Consider the following 27,426-nt stretch of genomic DNA (forward strand, 5'->3'; position numbering starts at 1 on the left):
ACACATTTTTATGACCATACAGAGTGTCAATGTGAGCCAAATCATATCCGAGATTGTAAAAACTATCCTTTATCAAGAAACAGACTGAAAATACAAGCATATAAAATGAAATAAGGAAAATCAAAATGGAGAAACATTATACATCACATTGCTCCTGACAGTAGATACTGTCCAATTAATATACAAATGCACGCTCATTTCATGGTGTGCACCTTCTTCTCCTCTTGAGCAGACACACCTGTAAGAAGCTGCCAGAGTTACCTCTCCCCCACCTCCTCTGTGTTTATTGTGCAAAGTAGTCGTTAGGAGAAAAGTAAGTAAAGATAATTAGCTCATATATACAGGAGGCAAGCCTCTGGCAGTTACGATGCCTCTCACTCACACAGATAGGAAACACTTCAAGATGCTTACAGGCTTAATGTGTTCAGGTGAGTGAGGAGGACGAGGGAATCGAGGGGAGCTGTAGTCATTAACAGCCACAGGCAGGTGGCATTACAGAGTCTAGCAAAGAGAGCATCTGACGAGATTGTTCGGAGAAAAAACAACCCAAGTAAAACAGGTTAGAATATATTTTCTTTTCCATAACACTATTTTGACTCCATCGTCCATAGTCATGAAATCTGGATGAGCTCCCTGTGTGTGTGTGTGTGTGTGTGTGTGTGTGTGTGTGTGTGTGTGTGTGTGTGTGTGTGTGTGTGTGTGTGTGTGTGTGTGTGTGTGTGTGTGTGTGTGTCTGTGCTCTAATTGTGTATGAGAGTGTGTGAAGCATGCCAAATCATTGTCCCTCCTGTCTTTCTGTGTTGGGGAGTGCTGAGGGAAGGAGAGACCCCTCGATCCCAAATCCAAACCGCAGCTGGCGAGGGGCGATAAGACAAACAAGCTGCCCAATCGGGGCACAGCTGAATAGGAGAAGAGAAAGAGAAGAGGAATAGAAGAGGAGGTGAGGAGAGAAAGAGGTGTACGGCAAAGAAATGTCACAGTTTTGTAAGAATTAGACGTGTATGAGGGTGGGCACTTGAAATCCTACTTTAGTACGGGCCTATTGCCAGTGCCTTTACCTAACCGAGTTTCCCCTCCATCTATAAACTTTTTTAAAGCGCTTTACTCAAAAATGCTGAACGTCATCAAGGTCAGAGAGAGAGAGAGAGAGAGAGAGAGAGAGACAACAGTGTGAAAAAGGCAAGCCGGGGAAGAGAAATCCTCCCATTTGTTAGTCCAACAATTCAAGTATGACTCACCTAGTCAATAATGAGAACTGGCCCATCTGAAGCGCATCCGAAGACAAAGAGGTAAAAGAGGAAAGAGGGCAATGTATAAAGTTCATTTAAAGTTCAGCTCAGCAGTCTGAACTGAAAGAAGAAGAAACATTTCACTGTTTAATAAACCCGGTTCAAATCGTGGGACTTGGGGGATTTTCTGTTCATAGTTTGCATGTTTTAATAGTCCTAAATAGCCCTTTGGTGTGATTGTGATTGTTTGTCTCTACGACCCATCCAGAGCGTATCCCGCATTCAACCATGGTCAACTGGGATTGGCTCAATGGTCCCACAATCCCAAATTGAACACATTTGCATATAGGAGATTGATGGATGGAATATTTGGGTTTCAGAATCCTTTGACAGTAGTGACTGTTTCAGAGGGGTCAAACCTTCCTGACATGAGATGAGTTTGTGAGGCATCATAAACTCTGATTAGTGGACGTCCCCCAATGCCAGGTGACAAGGAAAGATAACAGATGATATTCTGGGGGCTGTCGCTTTCCTACTGTATAGACAACCAGAAATGGCAGAGTGAGGCAGAGTTCTGTTCAGACCTGCTGCCTTGCTCTTAGTCAGCTGACTTGTGTTTTGTATTATATATAAACTCTAAATAAATCTTCCTGACTGTGTCAAAACCCTCACTCCTCATCTTTGGCTCCATCTCACAACATTCCACAACAGAAAGTTAGAAATATAAACATGATCACAGTGAAACGAGGACCTTGAAGGTCACTCCAGGTTATGTGGCAGCTTGGTGTTTTCAGGAATGTTCCAGGTAAACCTGCAGATGGCTGTGCGGAGAGAACATGCTGCTGAAGATAACGCGGCACGGAGGGAAGTTTGTCTGTGTGCACATGTCTGTGACTGCACCAGAGCATATCACTTCTCCATCTATAACACAATGTGAAAGGCGCTCCCGTTTGGAATGAGCCGAGTGGAAACCCATACTTTTGACACTCTGACACAGCAGTCGTCTTGTCACGCTGGCTTTGTCGTGCCGGCTGAGGGCGGGAGGAGCTGATAAAGGAGGTGAGGACGAGCACCGAGGAGAGGGGATTATTGTCGTAGCTTTCCAATCATCACTGCCACAATGCAGGTCGCAAATTCAGCAGGGGAGGGGGGGCTGGTGGGGGGCTGAAGGAGATGCAGAGGTGGAGGGAGGAGGGTTTCCCACTAAACCAAGATGGCCTGCACTTTGGACAAATGAGATACGAATGGTGTCATCAGCATTATGAGGGCTCTTTAATAAACCTTAGATGCATCATTTCATTTCTGTTTTATGGGGGAGCAGTACCTCTCCTACTCAGTCTTTCACTCACACACACACACACACGCGCACGCACGCACGCACGCACGCACGCACGCACGCACGCACGCCATCAGGGTATTAAGTGCAGCTGCCAAAAACTTTTACTACTTTCCAGCGATGACCATATACACCCACACACTTAAAGTCACAATCCATGAGATCCTGCACTTTATTGCTAAAGTGGTTTATGCACTTTTCGATGGCTGCTTCACAATATACTCCTTTTTTTTTTTTTGTTGCCTGGTCTACCATGGTGACGATCACTGCTCAAGCTAATTACCCAAAGACGGCTGCTTCTGTGTGTTGCACAGAAATACAGGTACGGTGGAGTCCATTTTTTGTTCGCATAACCTACAATCATACACGCCCCTCAAGGCTAATTACCAGGCTGGACTTCATAATATCTGTATGCAACTCCGAAGAGAAGAAAAGTGTGTCATTTCTGTTCCTCGGCTTGTAGGCTACAGCTGAGGAAGTTTTGTTCCGGTAATAGAACAGATCCACCATCGCTCCTTTGTATGCGTCAAAGAGTCCCTGGGCAAGACATGAATACCCAATGGAGGGCAAGCACTTTGCATTGCACCTCTGTTTGCACCACTGATGGGTAACTAGACATTGTGGACATCGAAAGCCTAATATTCAAGCCCACTAGGGTGAACACATCCTTCAGAGCTGCTCTCCATTTGCCTTACCTCTATAGATTTCTGGCTCAAAAAGTTCCACTACAATCTACAAAATCTATTATGTAGATTAAAAAAATCACAAATTAACAAAAAACATATATGTGGGAGGAAGTTAACAAAACAGCAATTCACACAATTGGAGAACATGAAAAGGCCCCAGCAACTGAACTCTAGGGTTTCCCCGCCATCACAGTGGTAAACTAACCCTAAACTATACCACTGCGATGTGCATCATGTGCACACATTTTCTCCAAGGAGACAGTCATATAACAGTTCTACATACGGTTACAAATGGTTCTATCCTGTACAGGAAATGCAGCATGATGCACGATTTATAATCAACAGTGTGAGCAATGCCTATCATCCTTTCTTTTTTTTTTTTTTTTTTTTTTTTTTTAAGTTTGAGCCATTGAAAAAAGCACAAAGTACCAATCATTGCTTATTAGAGCAGAGCGGCAGCTCAGTCCTCATTGTTCCATTCTATCTTTAGACTGCCTGTCTAACTCAAAGCAGAGTGAATCGCAGAGCAGAAGATTGTTTAAAGGGCTGGTAAGAAAATGAGACACGGAGACGAGTTCATCTCCGCTGCTGTAAAGGCTCCGCAAACAGAAGAAACAGGCACGAGAAAGAGGAACGCGCACACCTGTCTGGTTTTTTCCTCTCTCCCATTTGATGAAGGCATACACAATACATGTACACACACACACGAGCCACACAATCTGTCACAGGCATCACCAAGAGTGCATTCCCCCGGCGTCTCTGACTTTTTTGAAAGATAAAGAAAAACAGGATTGGGAGCCGAGGAATAGGAGGGTGAACAGGTTTTCGTCTGTTTCTGCTCTGTAAAGTCTCGCAATGACGCAAAGGCACCAATCCACACAGTACTTTTAACGCGTTCGTGCAAGTCAATATGAGTCAAGTCTCCATAAAGATTCTATATGAATGATTTTATCAAGGGAAGGAGACTAAAGCTGGGAGGAAAGCACTTCTGAGGCGATCAAACGAGTAACTACACCTCATGTTAAGGCAACCCATCCGGGAAAAAAAGCAATTTGCTAAATGCATTTTGGTTTCAGTAGGACACACGAACATCATCCAACTGTCTCAAAAAAACGCTAATAGTTGTACAATGTAATGTACGTCATCGTTTCCCAGCCGATAGCATAACCAAGAACATCTACACCAGCAGCTGTGCAATGGTAAACTTTCTGTTTATCTCAGTCGCTCCACCATCTCATCCTGCATTTGAAGAAAGAACAGATAGATTACCGTAAAAAGAAAATATCTAGCACTATCATTGCACTGAATTTAGATAGGAATGCACAGGCCCTGGCTAAAATGGAATTATTGTTATCTATCACATTCATATGGTACGAGACTGCATCCTTCTGTCACCGAGCTTCAAGTTAATGATTAAATCAGATCGCAAAAATGGCCCGAGTCAGCATGTGTGGCGACTATTGTGTTGTACATGATGAAATCACACTGCCTGCCATTTTGTTGTGCTATTAAATTAAAAATAATGACTTGTGGTTGTGCAGCTGAAACTAACGTCTGTCGAGACAGAACTATATACTGTATCTACTGAGGAAATTAAATTGAAATGTAATGTGAAAAAATAAATTAAGGGATAGATTCTCTTTTCATTCATTCATTTATTTATTTATTTGTGTTCCTTTCATGAAAGCAAAAACATTTTTACGGTACACCCTGAATTATCAGTATCAGATGAACACCTCCATGATTGGAAGGGAACAGACAGAAGTAAAAATTCTTCTATTTAGCTTTCGATACTATCAAAGAAAAAATAAGTCAACCTGAGATCACTGTGATTTTGACCATAAAAGCTTGATGAAGTCATTCTTGCAAATAAATAAGTGGCGGTTTGTAGTCAAAATATCCCAGGTACGAGTCCGGGTTGGCCAGTGCAGAAATTTTTAAAAAAGGCGATGCAGAAATTGCCTGTGAGTGCTTGTTTGTCTCTCTGTGATGCACTGCTGACCTGTCACAGCTTTCATGTAATGTCAGCTGGCGATCACCACGACGCCCCACAACCCGCAAGTGAATAAAGCAGCATTGAAGTAGGATGGATACATTCAATGTGTTCTGGAGGTCTAAACATTACATGGTTGAATCTCTGGCTTTCAGCAGTGTTGAAGATCCCCTCGCTTTCCATGCAATAACCAACATGACTTCATACTTACAGCCTTGATCATATACTGCACTTCATCCGATGGCAAAATTGGAAAAGGGGCTAAAAATATTTCTCATAAGCTTAATGTTGACATAAAGCCAGAGTAAGAGTTGGGTGAGTGGTGACAGAGGTCCTTTTCTAGCTGCTTGGAGGTGATGACAGAGAGCAGCTGTGGCATTGTGCTCTTGAATCAACAGAACAGCAGGCATCAGACTCACCTCCAGTGTGATGTGTGCGTGCGTGTGTGTGTGCGTGCGTGCGTGTGTACGTGTGCGTGTGTGTGTGCATACAGTACAAAACTTTGGCTCATTTTCTTCAAAGACTTGACCAACAGGGTCAAACCTGAGCTTATTAAATCACCAGAGTCTTTTAAGCCTATGAGTGTCTGTGTGGTTATGTGTGTATTTTTGTCTGGCTTCTTGCCCTGATCACATTTAACTGAGTGTTAGATGTTTTCTTTCCCGGGGAATATATTGACATGGATGGGAGCTCTTCAGAGAAAAAAAAAAAATGATCCCAGGCTGGTCTATGTTTTCAGTTTTTATAACACAAACACAATCACACAGTGTGGAGTGAGAGGGCTTCTCGGTGAAACTTCTATCGTCCTCCTTCTTACTCACACACAATCACAGGGGATCAGAATCTATGATCCACTAAACAAAAGGCTCAAGATCAAACCTTTCTAAAGTAAGCCAGGGTAATTATGAATTAAACACACATTCACAAGGGAAAAGGTGAATGAACAACTGTATTTTTCTTTGTTTGAACTGACTTCATTCACAATGTGCCTTGTAATGTAACCTAGTTTTGTCATAATAAAGACTTGTGCGTGTGGCACTAGACACATATCAAACAAATACTAGATTTGTTTTAGGTAGATTATTCAAAATATGACTTCAAAGTTTAACAGCATTTAACAATAGTTTTACAGAAAGACACACTACATATAAGTAGTATTATGTATCTGTATTTGTTAATGCCCTCAATTGAAAGGTGAGCTGTTTCAAAAAGTTGCTCTGCACGGCACCTTCTTTTCCTGTGTTGAGCCCGGAATATCTATAAGTAGATTTAAAAATACCAACAACAGATTTATCTGACCAGCTATAATTTGTTCCCTGAAAATGTATCATTTCAGGACATAAAGTTAGTCACAGCTTTAGAGTAAGTACTGTATATTTTAATCAGAAAATAAAAAAGATTGACAACAGTGACAATTTGTGTAATCGAAACAGTAACAATGGCTGGAGAGTATATTTGCAGTGAGCATGCATTCATGTGTGTTTGTGTTTTCTTGTCAGAAACCATGTTAATGTTTATGCTGATGTATTTTTTTTACTGTGCTTAATGTTGCAGACTTGAGCAGAGCTGATCTGCAGTTTTGTTGTCAACTCAAATTTAGCACTTAAAAGCTGAGAGCAACTGGGACAAAATAGGGTGTTTGTAACTTTTTGGGGAGGGTTAATGGATAACATAACACAAACAACAGCCTGGTAATTACTGCTGTGTGGTCTCAAAAACCAGAGTTCAAGTAGTTTTTATGCACAAACCACTTGTTAGTGCTAAATGCCACAATCATTTCCAAAGCGTAGATAAATAGGAGCAGCAGGGCTGAGAGTTACCATCAGGGAAGGCATAAATAAGCAGAATCATAGAAGAAGAAATAGAAAAAAGACCTTTAAGACTTCTTTTTTAACTTTCTTTGATGGCACGTTTTGTTATGATTGGTGAGCACAGACACATTTTCGGGCTTCACTGTTGGACTGCATCGTCCATGTGAAATCTGTACAAGTAGGTTTCTCTGGCAAATCAATCACTGCTCGCTGCACAATCTTCTCAATTTGAAATGTGCATGCATGCAGATTCTCTATGCATGTGGATGAATGGATTATATTCAGGACTTTTACTAGGGTTACTAAGATTTGGGTGCAGTATGAAAAGAAAAATTTGACACAAAAAGTGTATGTGTATTTAGCCTTTTAGGCCACCATCATTGTGACCACGGTTACTTACTTAGTTATAATGCTGATTTAAGTGACTGTCTATGTCATTTGAAATATTAAAATTTAAAGTATAACTGCATTAGACCTGGTGATGGCTGTATCAGTTTCTATGTATTGGAATTAATTCTCAACCCTGATCTGTTTCACACATTTTTCACAAATGGATTTAATAAAGTATTTCAAACATTACACTGGTGATGAAGGAGATTATGATGAATTAGAAATGACGTGTCTTTGAATTATCCTGAATGCCTTGTTGATACTGTGTGCACCCCTTGTGAGGGCATTGCATAATAGTTATCTCTCATTTATCATTTATAATGACAATTTCTTCATGTATTTTTCTCCCAAAATTGACTCATGACTTGCAAATATCTGACAAGAAGAAAGATGGCTGTGTTTTGCTTCGTTGACTATTTGACCTTAAACAGAGTTCACTCTCGTGACCTCACTCAGCTGAACAGCTCAGAAGAATAAATATCCCTCACTGATAACACCACGCACACGCATGCACACACAATTTTCCATCACTTTACCCGGTGCTCTTGCAACCTGTGCCCAACCAAGCATGTATGCCAACGCCGAGACTATTAACTTTACATCCACTTTAATCACCTTCTCCACCTTTGAGGTGGAGAGAGGATGGGAGAAAGCCTTATTACTGATGCAGCCTCTCATGCTAGTATGGCTGTAGAGGTGAAAAACTAAGGAGAGACAAAGGATGGGGAAAAAAAAAACTTAGATTGGGAGAGGAGGGGAAAGGAAACTGCAAGACCTTTGCATCCCGCTTGTCAGAGTCTAATGACTGCCTAATGTCAAGATCTACTCAGGAATATCAATGAGATAATACAGTACAGGCAGACACCACCACATGCACGCCTTCAAGACAATCCCGAAAGCACAAACAAGCGTCAGGAAGTTTCTCTGTGCTGCCTGCAGACTGTTCTCCACCTACACAAAACCAGCAAAACAGGGACAAAAAACATACTGTACACTTAGTTCAGTGGTGAGTTGGATTGTATTTAACTGAATTTTAATGAGATGAGTCATAAAGTGGACGGCTGAGGCTCAGTCGTGAAGGAATGTAGCTTATCTTCAGCATAGGGAACATGATACCCATCGCCACCTGTCAAAGAGTCTACGGGCCACGATACTGAATCCAATTGTTGTGTGAGTACCGTGCATTAACATAAGTGCGGGAATGAAGTTGCAAGTATGATGAACCCAAATGATCCAGTAAAGCAGTAAAAAGTGATATACAATTCTTTAGTATTGCCAAACTCTAAAACATTCGATTGATCTCCAATAAATTTTTAACTGATATAAATTAGCCTTGTTTCTATTTACATCATAAATGAGCTGTATTAAGCTATAATACATTAAAAAATATCAGCCACCATCCCGTCATCAATTTACAGTCCGTCCCCCCCTCTGCTGGCTGAGACCTAGACCATTTAGAACAGGGGTGCATGGTAGAAGTGAAGCATATGATATGTGATGATATTTAACTGTTATATGTTGTAATAATAAATCGTTTTACCTCTTGTGCGATGACGTTTTAACCAGAAGCAACTAGGTCACTTTTATTTCTATTTTTTGATTACATGGGCCTCTGCTGTCCCCCCCAGCAGGAAGATAATGCGTCCCAGTCATTGATGTACATCTTTGTAAATAAACAATGATATGCTGCATGTCATTGAGCGGCTGGGGCTTATTTGGTAGAGGGGATCCTATCTCAATATCAAGGTTGATGGTTTAATCCTCCTTTTCACCCTGCCCTTCAGTCAAATTGTCCTTGAGACGGTGAATCCCAAATTGCTCCCAATGGAGAATGAGTGCTGTGCACGGCAGCTGTCACTATTGTTGCCTGAGTGAGTGTATGGATCAGTCAATGTGTCTAACAGTGTATGGCACATTATCACTGTTGAAACTGTGAAAATGTGTTATATATTTTAAAGTCATTTATCATTGTCATAACACACAATTCACCTATCCATAGTTATTGTTCTCTGTACATGCAACTCCTTCACGTTGAAGATTTAGGTTTTATTCAACAAAGGATCCAAGACATCAAACGGCATAGTTAAGTATAACGTCCTAATGTGCATGTACATTAACCAACTGAGTCAAGCCCCAAACTGTGCTTATCTTCCTTGGAGTAGAGAGAGGAGATAGTGACAGGAGCATCTTTTTTGATGTCAAAATCCAGCAAAGCCTCCCTCCATCATAAACAAGCAGGAAGAAAACAACAGCCCCATATTTCAGAGGGAGAATTTCATACAGGCCTCATTAATAACCGTTATCCTTCGTAATGACTTTCTCTGAGTGTGCAGCAGAACGTGCGCTCGACTTCCTCTTCATCTGCCCTCATTAAAAGTAAGCATCTTGTGGTTGTAAAAGTAAATGCATATATAAAATACAACCTCCAGACAGATGCCACTCGATTACTTTTTCCAAGTGCACTCTTCATCATAGCATTTTTAAATTAGATACATTATTTGAAATGGCCTCACTGCTGCTGAGTAAGCTCTTAAAATCTGAGTCAGACTTTGATATTATTAGTACTGTATAACAACATGGAGTCGATCTTGTTGTGAGTTTAGCTGACTTTAGCGTCTCTCCAGGAGGAAAGCCCAGCAATCAAAAGCCACCAAGTACATCAGGAGACTGTATGAGGAGCGAAATCTGGAAGGACATTTTTTTTAAAACAACACACCAAAAGAGGTGAATTGTTGCTTAGCTGGTGGCACTGAAAAACATAAACCGAGGACTTCAATAATCATGAAATCTTAGATATCCAAATGTCTGTACAGATGACGAATTCACAATTTTTCTCTTCTCATTTAATTCCGTTACTATAGTAGTTCCTTTAACTGCAAATCCAACAAATAACCTCCTTCGGCTTGATTTTTAATCTACTTTTCCATTCGGCTTAAAAGCACAATGGTCGTTGTTCAGGGGTGTGCAACTGGAAACTTTACGTTGTTGCCAATGCGTTAATCAAATTGCTGTATATCAGATATGTCAAAGGTTAAGATTAAAAAAAATGTTATGAGCACTGATTTTTACTGTGGTGACATTAAGTCAAAGTAAAAGAAGAAATGCAAAGCAGGACTCAATTAATAGATGAGAATGTAAACATCTTATTTTAGACCAAGAAACACAAGAGGAAATGTTAATGTTCAAACCTAATTACCTAATTAGTGAAACTTGCAGTAAACTGCTCGTAGTAAAGTGAACATAGCAATGTATGGTCAGTTCTAGTGTAACAGGCATTGTTTTAAAGCAATGTGTTTGCTACCATAGACCATCGAGTCACACCGCAAGGGAGTGAATCAACCACTGTTGAGATGTTTAGTCAATGGGTGGTTTCTTATTCTCCTAACGAGATAATTTTTCAGTATAATGTTTTTTCATCGATACACACCACAGTCTTATTGCATAGAGCCATAGTTAAAGAATCATGCTGAATGGACAAACATGTTCAATTAATTGAGTCCTGCATCATCTATGCTATTGGAGGAAGACTCGCAGCAGCAGGTTAACAAGATAAATCCATTTGGACCATGCTGCTAAACAAAAAGTGCACACACCCTGAAACTAGCAACCGTGACACAATTTAGACTGTGTCTGGTTTATCCCGAACTCTCCCTGCAACATGGCAATGGCCCCAAACAGCCACAAGCATTAAAGCTGTCTCCATAAAAATAGGAAATACTGGCTGGTATGGCCCCTGTAGAGTCCTGATCTCAAAATCACTGGGACATGAAGAAATTGTGTAATTTGTGGTCCTTTCATTGCTTTTTTCACACAGACTGCCAAGAGGCAAAACAAACATACAAACCTAAAAAAAAATGGTGCCATTTACACCAAGTACTGAACAGTTTTAGGGTTATGACTTTTTGCAACAGAAAAAACACAGTGACGTAATGTTAAATGTTTTTGGGTAAACCTCTTCTATTTATTTGTCTGGCTTTTTCGTATTCAGTTGTAAAACTTCCATTTGTTGCTCAGTGCTTCGCTTTCCTCCTGTGTACAACATTAAGTCCATGTCCACCTCGGGAAATGTCGGACACTATGCAGCTCCAGGCCGGTAATGATCCCTCCGATGTCACAACTGTCAGTCCGCCAATCTATCAAACCTGCGCTTGTGTGTGTGTGTGTGTGTGTGTGTGTGTGTGTGTGTGTGTGTGTGTGTGTGTGTGTGTGTGTGTGTGTGTGTGTGCGTGTGTGTGTGTGTGTGTGTTGATTAGTAGAGTCCATTAACTCATATGGAATCCGGGGGGGGGGGGGGGGGGGTCGGCCATGGTAACTGAGGAGAAGCACTGATGGAACGTGTGAGTAATCGGTTTACCATTGCCAGAGGGAGATAGCAATGGGGAAAATAGGATTTTCAAACCCCACGGCCAAGAAGCAAACACCCCGAGCAAGCAGTGTGCAATGGAGATGATTAAGGCAAATAGATTTTCAAGTACACAACTATGTTGTTGGACTTTTAAAGTCTGCCTCTTTAGGATTTACAAGTGTGCAGTTTGACGCGGCCGCTCGGAAGGAGAAGCTGGTATCACAGTCAAGTTATGGCACACGGCGACGAGGCGACGTGACGCTAAACACCAAACTCCCTGCTCAGCACTTCAGCATTTCTCAATAACCTTCCCTCTCGCTATTTCAATACGCCGAATCATGTCCTTCTGTCAAAAATGCAATTGGATTTGTTTCTTTCTACCTTGTCGCCATGTGCATATTTAGCTGGATGAGGTTTTAGCTGACCTCAGCATCTCTCCAGGGGGAGATAAAGATGAAGCCGTCAGAAAGAGTCCTCTCTGACAACCTGGCCCCCGTGCTGACAGACGGGCAATGATGAAGGCAGCCATTTTGGGGCCAGAGCAAGGGCGGCTCAGGGCTGCCAGGAAGCTAATGATGCGGGCACAACAGTTTCTGCTCTCCGCTCAGACGACAACACACAAAAAACAAACACAAATTGGATTGTCATCATCTTTAGTAATGAATGAGTTCGATTTGTTTGATTTGTCTGTACAAATTACTGCAGGAATTAACGTGAAAAATTGTTAAAAGGTCATTTTTGGGGGATCTGAGGTCCCTGCAGAATTAGAAGTAGAAGTCCTTCAGATATAAGACGCAGCAGTTTAACACAAAGCATAATCTGTGTTTGTTTGTTACATGCTACGTTCAGACTTAAGTCATACTCCACTAAAGTTTGTTTAGAGGCAGACTGACACCGACACCTCCAGGGATCTTAATCCAGATGGCGGCAATCACAGTTTGTTTCAATGAACTGCATCAAAAGAGCAATCACACCAGACTTCATATTAATCCAACCAAACCTGACAGGTGTAAACACGCCCTTGGAAGGTAACAGTAATCTTGAAAGGTCCAGTGTGTAGGAGTTTGCTTACAAATATATACATTTATATTTATCTGTAAATAACACTAAGGTCACATGCATTTGCAGCCAAACCTGCAGCAGTGATGTGGCGAACACATTTATGTTTATATATATTAAGTGCCTAATTTACATAGATCAGTATTTACATTGTGGTTTGATAGAATATCATAAACAAAGATTCAGATTTATTATTCATAGCCTAATTATATTTTTAAACCATTTAAAAATGTATTTAGATATGCTTATATTATCTAAATTCCCTCCACTTTTCCTTTGTTGGCATGCAATTGTTAAGCGTTTATTTAGATCTGTTTATATATTCAAGAGCAGCTTCAAATACATTCAAATTATCAATAAATACATGATGGAACTGGATAATGGATAACTTACATTACTTGCATGGCAACTACAGCTCCATGATATGGAGGAATGTGTTCCTCTCTCTCAAATCCCTGTTGTGCCGTCATGATTCCTGAGGTAGACACAATTGATGAGCGATGCCCAATCACAGTCCTGGAGGAGCCAAGGTTTTGCATGTTTTAGATGTCTCCAAGCTTCAGCATACTTTAATCTAATATTTATATCATCACCAAGCTTCTAATGAAGCCCAGTATGGAGCTCATTATTGCAATCAGGTATGTTGGAGCAGGGAGAGATCAAAAACATGCAAGACACAGGCCCTCCGTGATCAGGATTGAACACCATTTGTACAGTGGTTTTGTATTTTTTGAGACCCTTTTGAAGGGGAGACTGGGTTTACTTGGTTGTAAATTGCAACTCATCAATAGATGGTTTTATATGTCGCCTCCTGCCCTTTTAATATCTGTCTCTTCCCTGTGAGTGTATAAAGTTAGTCCCCAATCTCTGCCTCAGATAAAAAAACCCTTTAAGCCGCTGTTTCAATGCTTACAAATCACCTTGAACTCTCCTCTTGACTATTCAGAGAAGCGTGGCATAGAAACAGCATCATCTCTCACCCCGCCACTGACTAGACTCATCAGAAGGCATTTCCCATTAAACTCGGGATTGGGATATCAGTTAGACACTGTGTGCACTCAGACATTGACTTTATTCTGACCAGTTTGTTAACTGACAGATATTGACCAGGGTTTTCCAACTGTGTGGCTTCCTCTCAATGGTTCATGATCGTGCAAATGCATGTGTGTCTGTGTGTGTCTGCGTGTGTCTGTGCGAGTTTGTATGTGTGCCTACGTCTTATTGACTAAACCTTGTCCAAAGTTCTGTCAGAACTACGTGATTGACTGTAAGACCATCTGCAACCCCCTTGGGCCAAAATATGCATGTTTCTGTGTGTGTGTGTGTGTGTGTGTGTGTGTGTGTGTGTGTGTGTGTGTGTGTGTGTGTGTGTGTGTGTGTGTGTGTGTGTGTGTGTGTGTGTGTGTGTGTGTGTGTGTGTGTGTGTGTGTTATGGGACTCTTTGACAGGAGCAAACCCCAGGCTTCCTCTAATCACCTCCACTACTCTCCTTATCACTCTCTGCTGTGCTGTCAATCTCGCCACAGACGTTGCACAAGGACCTTTAACAAATAGTTTAAATGCCCTCTGTAGGATATTCATCAGTGCAGCCCTTTGTGCTGTAACCACTTATCACAAAACAACAGAGGCTTGCAACTCTGGTTGTAGTAGCCTTGTTAGATCGTCACCTCGACCTTAATCACAATTCAATGTCAAACAGAAGAGAACCCTAACATTGAAATCTTCAACATGAAAAAAATTAAAATAAAAATGTAATGTAATGTTTGTTCCCCACAAAGTACAAATATAAGACCATGCATTATCACACAAAAGATATCCTGGATAAAGTGGGTATCCTAAATGGACAGATGTATGGTTGTGTGTGAGTCTACGCACCATGGACAATTTGAAATTCATACAGATTGAATCTATATTTAGACTACAAATGTTCAACACCGCAGTTAGAAAATTGTTCCATGAAACAAAGCATCACTATTGGTGTGCCGTGGTTGGTTTAGGTAATGATACAACAAGGTTTAGAAACAGACTATTTTTGAGGGGTGAAATTCCTCTGTGTCGATGCTTACCTTAATAAAGCAAAGTCTAAAAGTCTACCTGACATTTGTTTTGAGGGGCTACAAAACTGGAATGCTGGATAAATGTGTGCTAATCCATATTGTATTCTTTTTTTCATCTATCATTTTTTTTCAGTAGTCAGTCGAGGGCACTTTCTGTTGTACTTGGTCGGTTGAACTCCATAATTACTATCGAAACATAAAGATTCTAAGTATTTTTCATTTGTCTTGTAGATTGTGCTGTCGTCTGAATAAACCGTTGTCAAAAGGAGCCCTGAAAGCAGATCAAGTGCCCATTCCTCCAGACATCGCTCCCCAAGAAACACTCAGTCAATTGCAGTCACGAGTACCCTTCAGACATCCTCTACACAAATGTGTACCACATTTCACACACAGTCCACACCCACACATACGGCCAGTGATCCCCAGTCTTCAATCTCTGACTCGCAGGGCGATAACCTTTGACAACAGAGGACTCTCGGTTATATAGCGACACAAACAGCCAAAATGAGCCAAAGGGCATTACATAGATGGGACAGAGTGTCGTCATGTGGATAATACACAATGTTCGATTGTTGGGTAATGTGTAGTTCTCACCTGCCTTACATACTGATGAGTTACTTCCTGTCTAAAGGAAAAGGGCTGAGCTCATGGACAGAAAATCCTCCTTTGCATTAATCCTTACAGGACACCTTGAACTCCCCCCATGAACAGTGAGTGACACAGGGGCCTGTCACACCGAGAGGCACTCCTGTCAATCAGTTGCATGTTGACAAACATCCCTGACGACATAAAGTCAATCTGTTGTTAAGAAATCTAGGACTTCCTGTATGTTTGGAATGCAGAATCAAACATCCCCTCTTAAATATTTCATTTTCAGTCTGAGACACACATTGACGTTTCCCAGCCAAAATCAGCTTCGCTGCTCCTGTTGCTTTGTTCTCAATCTTTCTTACCTCCTCCCCCTGCGGGCATTTCTAAATGAATGTGTTTACAGAGAAGGGAAAGAGGAAAAGAGAACGGGCTGGAGCGCCAAGGGAGAGGTGAGCAGCCCTTATTTTAATTAACGATCACCCAGCACTCCGTAGATTTGGTCAAAGATTAAAACTCGTTAGGATTGATTCTGGCGCCCAGCCCTATTAAGCTCCAGTCCTACTGTGGCCTGACAGAGTTAGGTAGCAAAGAGGCAAGACGAGGGTCAAGAGGAGTTTGGTTTGAGGATGGATAATAGGAAAGCAAATAAGCAATACGGGCATAGACTGAGATACTGAAGACAATACAGTGACAGATTTAAATACATATATCTGTGCAAACACACAATATTATTATGGAACCTGATTTGTCAGAGTAGAGATAGTGGGGTCGGCAGGGCAAACTGCAGATCAGATTATCAAGAGGCATATTGAGGATGATAGGAAATGAATAAGGGAGGGTGAAAAGGCAATCGCACCAATTTCTTTCATTTTAAATGCAATCATCATATCCACTTCACCTTCAAAGATATAAATTGAACATCAAAGCGAAGTGTCATGCAGCCCCCTCCCACAAACTACTGGAGAAATGTGATGTATAAGACTTGTGCATTAGTGAGATGTGATTGGCAAAAGAAGCTTTTTTGATGGGGAATCCCAAGCCTACAGAGGACCGAAGAGCGTTGCTGGGTTTGTCTGGCAACAGCAATGCAGTCTGCAAGCTAATTCATCTCCCATGCTATTGTCCCTCCTTCATCACTTCTCCTCTTTCATTATCCCATCCTCCTTTCCTTCCCTCGGTGATGTAACCAATGTGACACATAAGCCTAAGTGAACCACTCTAAGCATGCCTCCATGTCAAGATTAAGTCATTTCGCATCAGCAATGCTGGCACTTGCGAGGAGGAGCCCAAACGCAACAAGACCGAGATAGGACCCCTGCTGAGCAGCGCGTGTCACACACAAAGCGGCACATCAGGTGACACTTTAAATCAAAGCTTTTAATTAGTGCCAATGGCCATTACAATTCCCGCTGCAGTGAAAACTGCCACGCCGGGAAGGTGACAGCGAGCAAAATTCCCTCTGACAAGCTCAATTACGGAGGCAATTTCTGCCCTGGGATCAGTTTTTGTAAATCATGATTTTCACCTCGGTGACTTAGGCTCAGACAGAAAAGAAGCACGCGCTAATAACCTTCACCCAAACCCCTCCGCCCTATTTCATGGCTATTTTTTCTTAATCAGAGTGAAGTCTATTGGGACTTCAGGTACGAGTTGTGTGTGTGTGTGATAGAGAGAGACAGAGACAGAGAGAGACAGAGAGACAGAGAGAGACAGAGACAGAGAGACAGAGAGAGAGACTGTACAAATCAGCCAAAATCTAAACATCACTCCTGGGGGTAGGATCACATTTGAGCAAGTGCACTTCAACCAGATAGATTAAAAAAAAAAAAGTCTTAATATCATGTGCGTGCAAGTGCATTGGTAAAATTATACATTTGTATCTGAGGGTGTAAATGGCTTCTTTGCCTGATTATAATGATGTGTGGAAAGAGCACGACAAGCTTACTTTGCCACAAAAAATTAATAAATACATCAAAACAATAAGGTGGATCTAAGGGAGTGAAGCCCTTGTCTGTATACGGAACACCATGTGGACATATACACACACAAAATCCAAAAAGACTCTGTATGTGGTGTTGTTTTAGTTACAATGACGTTTGTCACATGTTAAAGTTGCAAACAAACTACTTGTCTCTCCAAGTCCATTCTACATATTTTCAATTTTACAATATCACAATATAATGGCGTTTACATACACAAAGAGGTTCCTCTGAGGTAACCACTGAGGTGTTTTTTAAATCACCAATACGACTACAATACAAATATAATTACTATTACAGAACAGCATGGAAACGACCAATAAATTGTGTTGAAATCACTCTATTTAGTTGCGTATAAAAATGTCAAACATGATTCTTCAGTTGTAAAATGGGATAGAGCCACTGTCATAGAGACTATTAGTAGTTTAGCTATTGACAACTCGCATTATGACAAAACATTATATCCAGAAAAATTGGAATTGACAGATGATTTGAGCATGAAGAGGAAAACATTATTAGAATATCAGGTTAAAGTGACACGCTACAGCAAGAAGCAAAAAAAAAGAGAGGCGTACAATCTAAAAATAATAATTAAATATTAACAGGTGAAATTTAACGTCATTGTCTTTGTCTCTAATGTGGCCAACGATGCATATGATCAGTATGAGACGAAACAAAGAGATGACTGGCAGGCTTTCTGCCAACCACTACTAAATTAGTCTTCAGACAAGATTCTGGACTTCGAAAGAGGAGAGCAAAGCATGACAAGGTTGAAATAATACCTGCATGTGCGTATGTGCACACACTCCCTCTGTAGGAGTGTGCGCTCTCGCTCTTGTGTGTGTGTGTGTGTGCGTGTGTGCGTGCGCGCGCGTGTGTGTGTGTGTGTGTGTGTGTGTGTGTGTGTGTGTGTGTGTGTGTGTGTGTGTGTGTGTGTGTGTGTGTGTGTGTGTGTGTGTGTGTGTGTGTGTGTGTGTGTGTGTGTGTGTCGGTGATATGATTTCTCTCGAGTGTGGCTTGTGAGGTGGAAGAGGAGATTACTGCACCACGCTTCTATAATTACCTCTCATCTCTCAGCCGGTGCTCTTAAACACAACGGGGAATGCCAGGCTACCACACGCTCCAACACATGCACATACACAGTGGGGCGCACTCCAGTACAATGTAGCAGGCTGAGAGGGAGTTATTTCTAGAGGGTTACATTTCACTCAAATTGTGAGACCACCCACATTGCCTTTAAGCAACACAGGTCAGCTCTGCTTCGAGTACACACTCAAAAACATACACACACGCAGGGACGCACACACACTCGTCTTGCTCACTCACAAGTTGTTGGTAAGTAAATAGAATGACTCACCTGTAGCCACCCTTCCCACACACACAAAACCCATCTAATAATCCACTGTCACAAGTCATGGGTTTACGTCCCACTGAAGACATTTTAATCAACACAGAAAATTCACATGTCACTTGTTCTCTATTTGTCACCAGCACACAGAGCACATGTCGAGCCACTCGGCACTCAGCTGTCTCTATACACTGAAAAGAATTCCAGGACACGCAATACTTCTCCACAGCTTCGGCTGCATCACATCTTCATTACACGGGCTCTTGACAAGAGCCAGACTTAATAACCATGAACGCTATCAGAGTTAAGTATGTTTTGGAGTTGACAGTCTCTTGCAAAGATGAATTAGCCGTACACTTCACAGCTTTGAAAAAGTCATTAATAACTATGCCAGAAGTAAATTGCTCCAGCACAGTGAGGGACTTAGTAGCACTCCCCTCCCCTCCACTGTTGCTCCACCATTAAAAAAGTAATGTGACTTCTTGGGGACAGTGGGACACAGGGGAACATTTCCACAAACTAGAATGAAAAAAGAAGAGGAGATTGGAAATGGAAATGGAGGGAAGTAATGAGTCTTGTAAAGGCTTTGTATTCACATTACAGAAAGTTTAATCTCTTCAGTCATATTTATTTGTCCTCTGATAGACCTGTCATCATCCTGTGCTCATAATCTGCCACTGATCACAGAGCAACAGGTACAAATGAAAGGCATTTGAAAAAACCCACTAAGAGGGAATACATCACAAGTAATGGACGTTTTGTTTTGAGGGGGGGGTCGGCTTTATTTGAAAGTTTCAACAGCAAACTGCAGAAAGTGAAGCTGCTGCTTCTTAACTCACCCACACACATACCCACACATGCTTTGATAAGCACATAATATTCAAAGATAGACCACATTCACACTCTGAGCGTGTTTGAGACATTCAGACATTATAGCACCTTGCAATTTGTTTTTTCTTTCTTGATTTAGAATGCATTAAAATTGTGACAAAGCAGAGCTGTCATTGGGCGAACTAGTGCAAAGCAAACGCGATCGTTGGGTTCTTTGGAGCCGGAGGCATACACCTGTCTTGACAGGCGCAACTTCTTTTTGCAGGCCTGAGATGCAAAGCGTTTTTATTCGGGCAGCTGGTCCTTCAACAGGCACACGGTACTCTCAAACAGGGACTGCTGCGCGTTTTAATGTGACAACTGGAGGCTGTGGTTACAAGAAAAACAGTCCTGGAGAAGTGGCAACTCATAAAGATAGCAGGTATGCGCAATCATGTTCGCTGACACTCAAAGAACCGGTTCATTATACCTCCATTAAAGTAATGCGTGTCAAGTCCTATGTAAGTAAAGAGGAGATAGGGCCTACTGTCATCAACTTGGAACTATTTCACCTCATGGTACCAGACATATTTGTACAGAGTTATTATAAGCAAACCTCAGATGATGCACACATTGAGATCATCCACATGGCATTACGCACAGATGGCTGTTGCGCTTGTAAAGCACAACAACCCCTTTTATTCAACTGACCCCGACGTGTGCGGGTAAAGCTGACACCAACCCATACAAAATAACAGACACACAGAGACGCAGCTCCATGGGTCTGACAGGTGTCATCTGTCCCGCAGCGCACCTCACAACGTTGAACCGAAACAATAAGGTGGTCTCCCTTTAAGCTGAGCCAGCTCAGCAAACTCACACCGCTATTTTTAACATTTCACACAAATACAAGCCACGATCCAAAAACATTACAGACCACACAATACAAGCACAATAGCATGCATCATTACCAATGAAAAGATTCAATATTGTATTTTTGTTTCTTCAAAAATTTCAATCAACTTCGTCAGTAAAATAACGAAAATATATCACATTTATAGAAGCTAGAATGAAAGTGTGACACGTGTTTGAATAGTCTATAAAAAATAATATATAAACGATAAAATAACTCAGCTGACTCTTAATGGTGTGATAGTGAGAAGAATGGCGGACAGGTTGTAACAACCACCTGAAGTTACAGTAACCTTTCAATATTGAATCTTTTTTTCTTTTTCTTTTTTCTTTCTGCATGAGCAATCACACAACAGCCACCTGTGTTTTTCAAACGCCCTCTCACTCACCCGTCAGCTGGTCATAGGATCCGTCCAGCTCTCTGGAGTCCGACAAGCTTTGGTCGCGGTTTTTCGCCTTCATAGTCCCTCAGTGCGCTGGAATGTGAAACTGTGGGGAACAGCTGATACGCTGGTGATTCTTCACTAAAATGTCTTGTTCTTGATTTTTACACTTTACTGAGGACGGCTAGAAGTGCTCTATCGTCAACACGTCATTGTCGATTTTCCACAAATAAACAAAAGTCGAAACCCCCAGTGCGTCGTTAAGTCTCCGGGTCTATGTGCGCTCTCAGCATCCAGAGGCTGAGTGAGGAGAACCGAGCGCGCCTCTACACGAGGCGCTCTGAGGCGGAGTGGCACGCGCACACGCACGAGAGAGAGAGAGAGAGAGAGAGAGAGAGAGAGAGAGAGAGAGAGAGAGAGAGAGAGAGAGAGAGAGAGAGAGAGAGAGAGAGAGAGAGAGAGAGAGAGAAGGGTTTTGTTAGTTTTTAGAAATCTTTCAAATTGCACAAGTAGACACAACGTGCGTTCATTTTGAAAGTGCGATTTACCACAGTGGCATTAACAATCATGTGTGGCTTCATTCATGCCTTTTGTCACACGGTGTCTTGTCCCCCTGCCATTAATATCACCATTACATCCTCTGCTAATGTCTCCACTGAGTCAGAGCCATGTCGGATGTGTACTGAGACATCGGCAAGAGCAACAAGGGGGAAACACTGCTGCTGCCAGGCAGAGGTTCTGACTATATCTGATCTATAAATACTCACTGGCTCTAGGAAGCCTTGTGTCTTTTTCTGTCGTCTTCCCTTCACTCTCTCTCTGTCTCTCTCTCTCTCTCTCTCTCTGTGTTTTGCCTCATTTTGCTTCACTTCTGCACACTTACTACAGTGTGACATTTGGTCGCAATCTGTCAAACAATCTGTCTTCTGTGCCAGTTTTCCACATTATATCACTGTTTGCATCAATAAACCTCACCATCCCTCTCTCATCCGCTCATTCATTTGTCAAGTGCAGTTGTAATATCTGGCAGTCTGTTACTGTGTGCTGAAGTTATTTAGATGTTCACGCCCTTTGCACTGGGAGCCATAGATCTGTTTTATGACCTTGCTCTGCCATCCATCCATCCTACTCTGCCCGGATTAAATTGACATCTGAATCAGACACATGTCACGATAAGGTTGGCTCCAGGACCTTTGCTTCATTTGGACTGCTTTGGGTGTCATATCAGTCACTGAAAATACCAGTGAAACATGCGCCATTGTGAAACAAAAATCAAATAATGTCTGTACTCTCAGAGCATGTGGTTCTTGTCTTGACTGCCAAGTATAATGGAAGTAATGTGATAAGTCTGAAACTAGTTCAATTTTGTGTTTGGAAGAGTTTTCCTGATAATATGATGCACTTAAGTGAAAATTAAGTCCTAGAAATGTTGAGAAAATTTGACTTGTATTCGTGTCAGTGTTTCTCATGTAGTAGTTTTATTAGCCCATCTTTACCACTACATTTACTGCATCTATTTTATGTTAGTCTTATTTGGCTTTTGGCAGCTCCATTGAATCGCTGTCACAGCAGATAATCTCCCTCCAATCAATGGCCTTAAGTCCAATTTCCACTGACAACGATGGGGGTGTTGTTAACCGGCCTCGACCAATCCAGTATCGTTTCTGAAATTGTTTTTGTTTTCGCACAATTTTTACACCAGTTGCCTAATGGTCAAATGTTCGTAATTCGTATCAAAGCTGATCAGATCTGCTGTGAAAACCATTTACACTGCTGGTTGTTGTGTAATGATCAAGCATCATAGTAATTTGCAGGCTCCTGTGTGGTTGCATTTTTCTTTGCATATCTGATCAAACTCTAGGGGCGGCAGATGGATGAGCACTCCTCCTTATAGGGTGCCCTGGTCTCTCATTACCATATAGATACCCACATGGTTGGTTAAACTGTGATAATTTACAATTTTAGTGTGAAGTATGACTGAACGGCGCAAAAACACAGAAGAAAAAAGGTGAGTGGAGGTCAGAGAGAGTTGGGTCTCACCCCGTTGAGCTTCATTTGAACCCGGCCAGCTGCCAATAAACACTACGAGGCCCACAATAACCACAAGGCTTGTTTTTTTTTTTCTGTCATCTAATACCAACAAAATATTTCACAGATACGGACAATTGGATAGTGATTGGATTTCTGTGTGTGGTAAATGAAAGGAGACAAGGAGAGGTGGATTCTAAATGAAGGAGAGGAGGCGTGTGCAAGAATGAAGGATGAGGGGAAGTGGGAAGATCGATTCATGGTGTGTTAGAGGGGGCTTTAGTGATTCAGTGCCAAAATAAAAGAGAATTGGCGAGTCACTGATGAAGCGGCTGTGTGTGCCTGCGATGGTGTCGGGACTTCCAGATCAACTTAACTGCCGGTGTGGGCACGTCATAACTGTGCTGTGACCCAGAAACAACCTTGTTGTATCTCACGACGGACTAGTAGGAAGCGGGCACAATGCCAGGTAGTGAGTTCTGCAACGTTTGCGTTAGCAAAATGTTGTTTACAATCATGATTTCGAAAACCAGGGAACATTTAGGATGAGACAAAGGTCCAGTCATGCTTCTAATGGATGATAATCTTCTACAGTGGCCGTCCTGCAACAGCAGTAAAGCGATTAAATGGAAAGTCTGCAATCACAAAGTCACTGTATTAAATCTACTTGTGCTGGTATTTACAACAAGATGCGCTCATATCATAGCTCACAGTTTCCTTGTAAACACGTTCACGCTGCCAGGGAGAAAAATTAAATCCATCCTGAATTAATGGTTTAATCCGAGTCCATCCATAAACCTCCTTCACCTTGAAGTTAGATTATTTCCACCTGCTCCAAAGCTCAAACAGGTTATGTACTTGGATGTCTGCTGGTAATTGATAGCTTCCCAAAGCTGACAAAACAGGGCAGGAGAAGAAAGGAAAGTATTGAGATGCACCCTCTGGCTCTCACTGCAACCCCAAGGTCAGTTCCCCCGTCCTTGGTAACTCTCTCATGAGTCAAACTACACCGTGAATATTAATAGCACAAAACTCTGGGATCCCCAAACCAAGGTGTGTGTGTGTGTGTGTGTGTGTGTGTGTGTGTGTGTGTGTGTGTGTGTGTGTGTGTGTGTGTGTGTGTGTGTGTGTGTGTGTGTGTGTGTGTGTGTGTGTGTGTGTGTGTCAGAGGAAAGAAAGAGAGCGACCATCATTGTCTCCCTGATGACACCAAGATTGAAATCGGTGTAACGATAACTGCAGCCTAAGATATGTAGTACAGCATTTTTCTTGAATTGAAAACTTCAAGTTTTCCCTTAAACACATATATTGAATAATTGCAGTTTCTGTAGGATCACAGGGACGTCAGTGAAGTCTCTTTGCCAGGGAAATTTTTCAGCTCAGCAGAAAAGACGGACTAAGAGGGATTAACTCAGGAGTAGCTGTCAGTGTGTATATTTCAAAGCTTCCTAAAGTCAAAAGAAAACTGTCCTTGTTAGGCAGAATTAAAAAGCACTTCAAACGTCTAAATGGAACCATCCTTTCATTATTCACTGCTGCCAGCCACCTCTAACACGGAGCTGTCAGTTCACCCTCAGCCAGACAGCCAATACTGACTGAGTGACTGATTGATGATCTCAAATGAAACATGCAGACACACCCAGACACCAAATAGAACTAAATACACAGTAATGCACAGAGATAGAAAAAGAGAGCGTGACACAGTTTTATTTTAGCATCAGCTGGTGTGGTTTCAGCCTCTGTGGAGTTTGCATGTTCTCCCTGTGTGTTGCTGTGTTATAGCTACACCCACGTCCTCTCAATCCTGAGATAAGTAAGGTTGATTGTTGAGACGGCGTTGAGGGTAATAGCTGTGGACCTGCACATGATGCACCTCGTTCTTTGGTCAATGTCAAGTGATTCGATCGTGAAAAGAATTCATAATCTGGTTTTGAGCAGTAGTTTCTAGGTTTGTCCAGTCCTATGTAATTGACACCACCTGCAGATAACTAACCTTAAAAGATTCAACAATGATGCCATCACATACATTAAATTCAAAGAAAGCAGTAACATGTTATTGGTTTAAGAAGCCGGTATTGTATGTTTCCTCTTCTCACTTCCTGAAGATGTTCTGAATGTTCACACTAAAATATCTGACTCAATTCCTCATAAATCCCATCATTTAACAGATTAAGTGTTTATTTGTGTCATGTGACAGACTTCTTCACTCATCATTTAGAAATCAATGCATGTATGAAAAATGCCTCCTGTATATATAGTAGAAGTAATTAGAAAAGGTATTATTTGCAGGGGGAAAAACCCACAAATTAGTACTACTTGCTCACTCTGGACTCGTAAAAGTCCAAATTTTATATATGCTTTTAATAATCCTGTCTTCATACCACATGTTAATGAAACTTAAAAGAATAATAGTTTCTCTCTGATTTGCCCACCCTCGTTGCTTTCAGAAGTTTCTCCCCATCTTAAGCCACCATTAACAGTTTATTCTTTTCTCATCAGGCCGACCAGAGCCCTAATCCAAACGGACTCTCTGATCATCGTCTGTCCCCGCTGTGCTTAGACTCTCTCTATAGCTCCAATCTTTGCGAAACTTCCATCCTCTCCCCAAAGCACATACTCAATTACACCACTGAGGGCGAGACAAGTATGTGACCTTCAGAAACACCAGCAGATTCCTTCTCTATATGCGTCAGATATTTTAATCACACTTGACTGTAATTGTTTTCATTGTGGTCCCTGATGCTTTCTCAAGAAAGAAAGGACAGTATAACCTCTGACCCCCCCCCCCCCCACCACCACCACCACCACCACCCCCTGGTCGGTTTGCTGTCTCAGCAGCATTTAAAATCTGTGATCGCTTTTGACAGATGTCAGCTGGGCTGCTGCTACCGACGTCACCTTTTGCCTGAGGGATGACACCCTGTGAGAGGGAGCGGTACACATACGCACTCGTGCCAGGATTTCCCTCTCATCTGGGTCGTGAATTTGATAAAGTGTGGGTGTCTGAGAATTTTAGCTGCGTTTTACTCTCCGTCTCTTTATAATGTACACAGCTTGTGCTTTATGACTTGCACAGTATGGAGAACAGCTGAGTATTGTTACTTCTCTTTATGTTTTTTGGCCTGGAGGGGAACAAAAACCAGGGAAAATAGAATCCTGAATGAATAACTCACAAGAGCAAAGTTCATACTATGCTCTCTTTCTCTCAAACTCACTCAATCAGGTTTCGTGCTCTTTTTTCTGGATTCTTTCTACTGCCTTCTTTAATCCTGCTACATGTCCCTTCTGTGTGTCCTAGACATGTCCTCTCCATTCAGACAGCCCAATTATATCTGTGGAAAATTACATAAACAGTCTCCCGAATATGCACACTGTAACATATTATCTATTATCTAAAAGGATTATCTGTTGGATCTGCTGTTTACAATCCCTCCCCCTCCTCATTCAAACACTCAAAGTCGCAGTAATAAGCCTATTTTAAATGGACTGCCTGTTAAAAAGATTCATTTTAAATGGATCTTCAGCTATATTAAACTGATGTGCTACTACCTCTTCATCAACTAATGTAGAATACAATCGCATGCTCCAATTGGGGTTGGAGATGGATCTTTGCCCCTCTGGGTAATGAATCTTGCCTTCAACAGTTATTTTTTTATTATTGCAAGAGACAATTGTGGTTCAATCTACTTCATCGAGCTGGATTAAATGATCAAAATGAAGAGTAAAACTGACAAATAACTGAATGCTGCTTTGCTTCATGCCAAATACGTTTTTGTGTGCGTGTCAGACTTTGGTTTATATAGTTGGTTAACATTCCAGATTAAAAGATTATGTTGTCAATGGTTGTTTGAGTTCAATAGACAATGAAACTTGGTAGTTAGAAGTTTTCACCTTGAAATTACAAGTCAGAAGCATCCCCCTCCTGTCTGCAAGATGTGTAGGCATTAGGTTGTTGAGCGTATTGGGAAAACAGACTTCTACACCGGGCATACACCCGAGAAAATCCACAGCAAGCGAAAACACAGGGCATTTTAACTGTTGGCTTTCTGTGATTTATTTATTAGGATCTTTAGATGGACAGAAAGACACTGTCCACCTTTCTTACAACTCATATTGGCTGATGCAATCGAGGGTGTTGAACATTAACCACAATGTGCATGAGTTACATACAACTATTGAACTTTGCTGGAAATGGACCTACACCTTTTTTTCTTCGCTTCAAGACATCACACTACTGTGTTCATCTGCAAAGTCGACACAAAAAAATATTGGAGAAAAAAAACCAATAGCTTGTTTAGAAATCTTATACATGAGTATAGAACAGCAGATATCTTTGCTTTTTTCTTCTTATTCCATTTGTCTTTTTCACATTGCTTGAAAACACATCTGTAGCTGAGTGCAATCATTGAGATACACCTCAGGATAATTAAAAGTGATGTGAAATAGACCAAGAGGCTGTTGTCGACACT

At 41.6% G+C, this 27,426-nt stretch overlaps 1 protein-coding gene across 2 annotated transcripts in view; it reads right to left on the minus strand.

The window, feature by feature from the left end:
* The window catches only part of LOC308120772 (A-type potassium channel modulatory protein KCNIP2), a gene marked incomplete at its 5' end in the record, with an annotated part of 93,353 nt that extends 72,072 nt beyond the window's left edge, over positions 1–21,281 (minus strand). Inside the window, one exon of one of the 2 annotated variants that reach the window (XM_080481582.1) lies at positions 20,936–21,281. In XM_080481582.1, coding sequence (XP_080337708.1) covers positions 20,936–21,008 — 73 coding nt within the window. The remainder of the gene's footprint in view (positions 1–20,935) is intronic. The other variant, XM_080481580.1, reaches the window with a different exon arrangement.
* Positions 21,282–27,426: the final 6,145 nt, after the last annotated feature.

Source organism: Lipophrys pholis (genome assembly GCF_963383615.2).
Source record: "Lipophrys pholis genome assembly, chromosome: 15".
In the NCBI taxonomy this organism is placed as follows: domain Eukaryota; kingdom Metazoa; phylum Chordata; class Actinopteri; order Blenniiformes; family Blenniidae; genus Lipophrys; species Lipophrys pholis.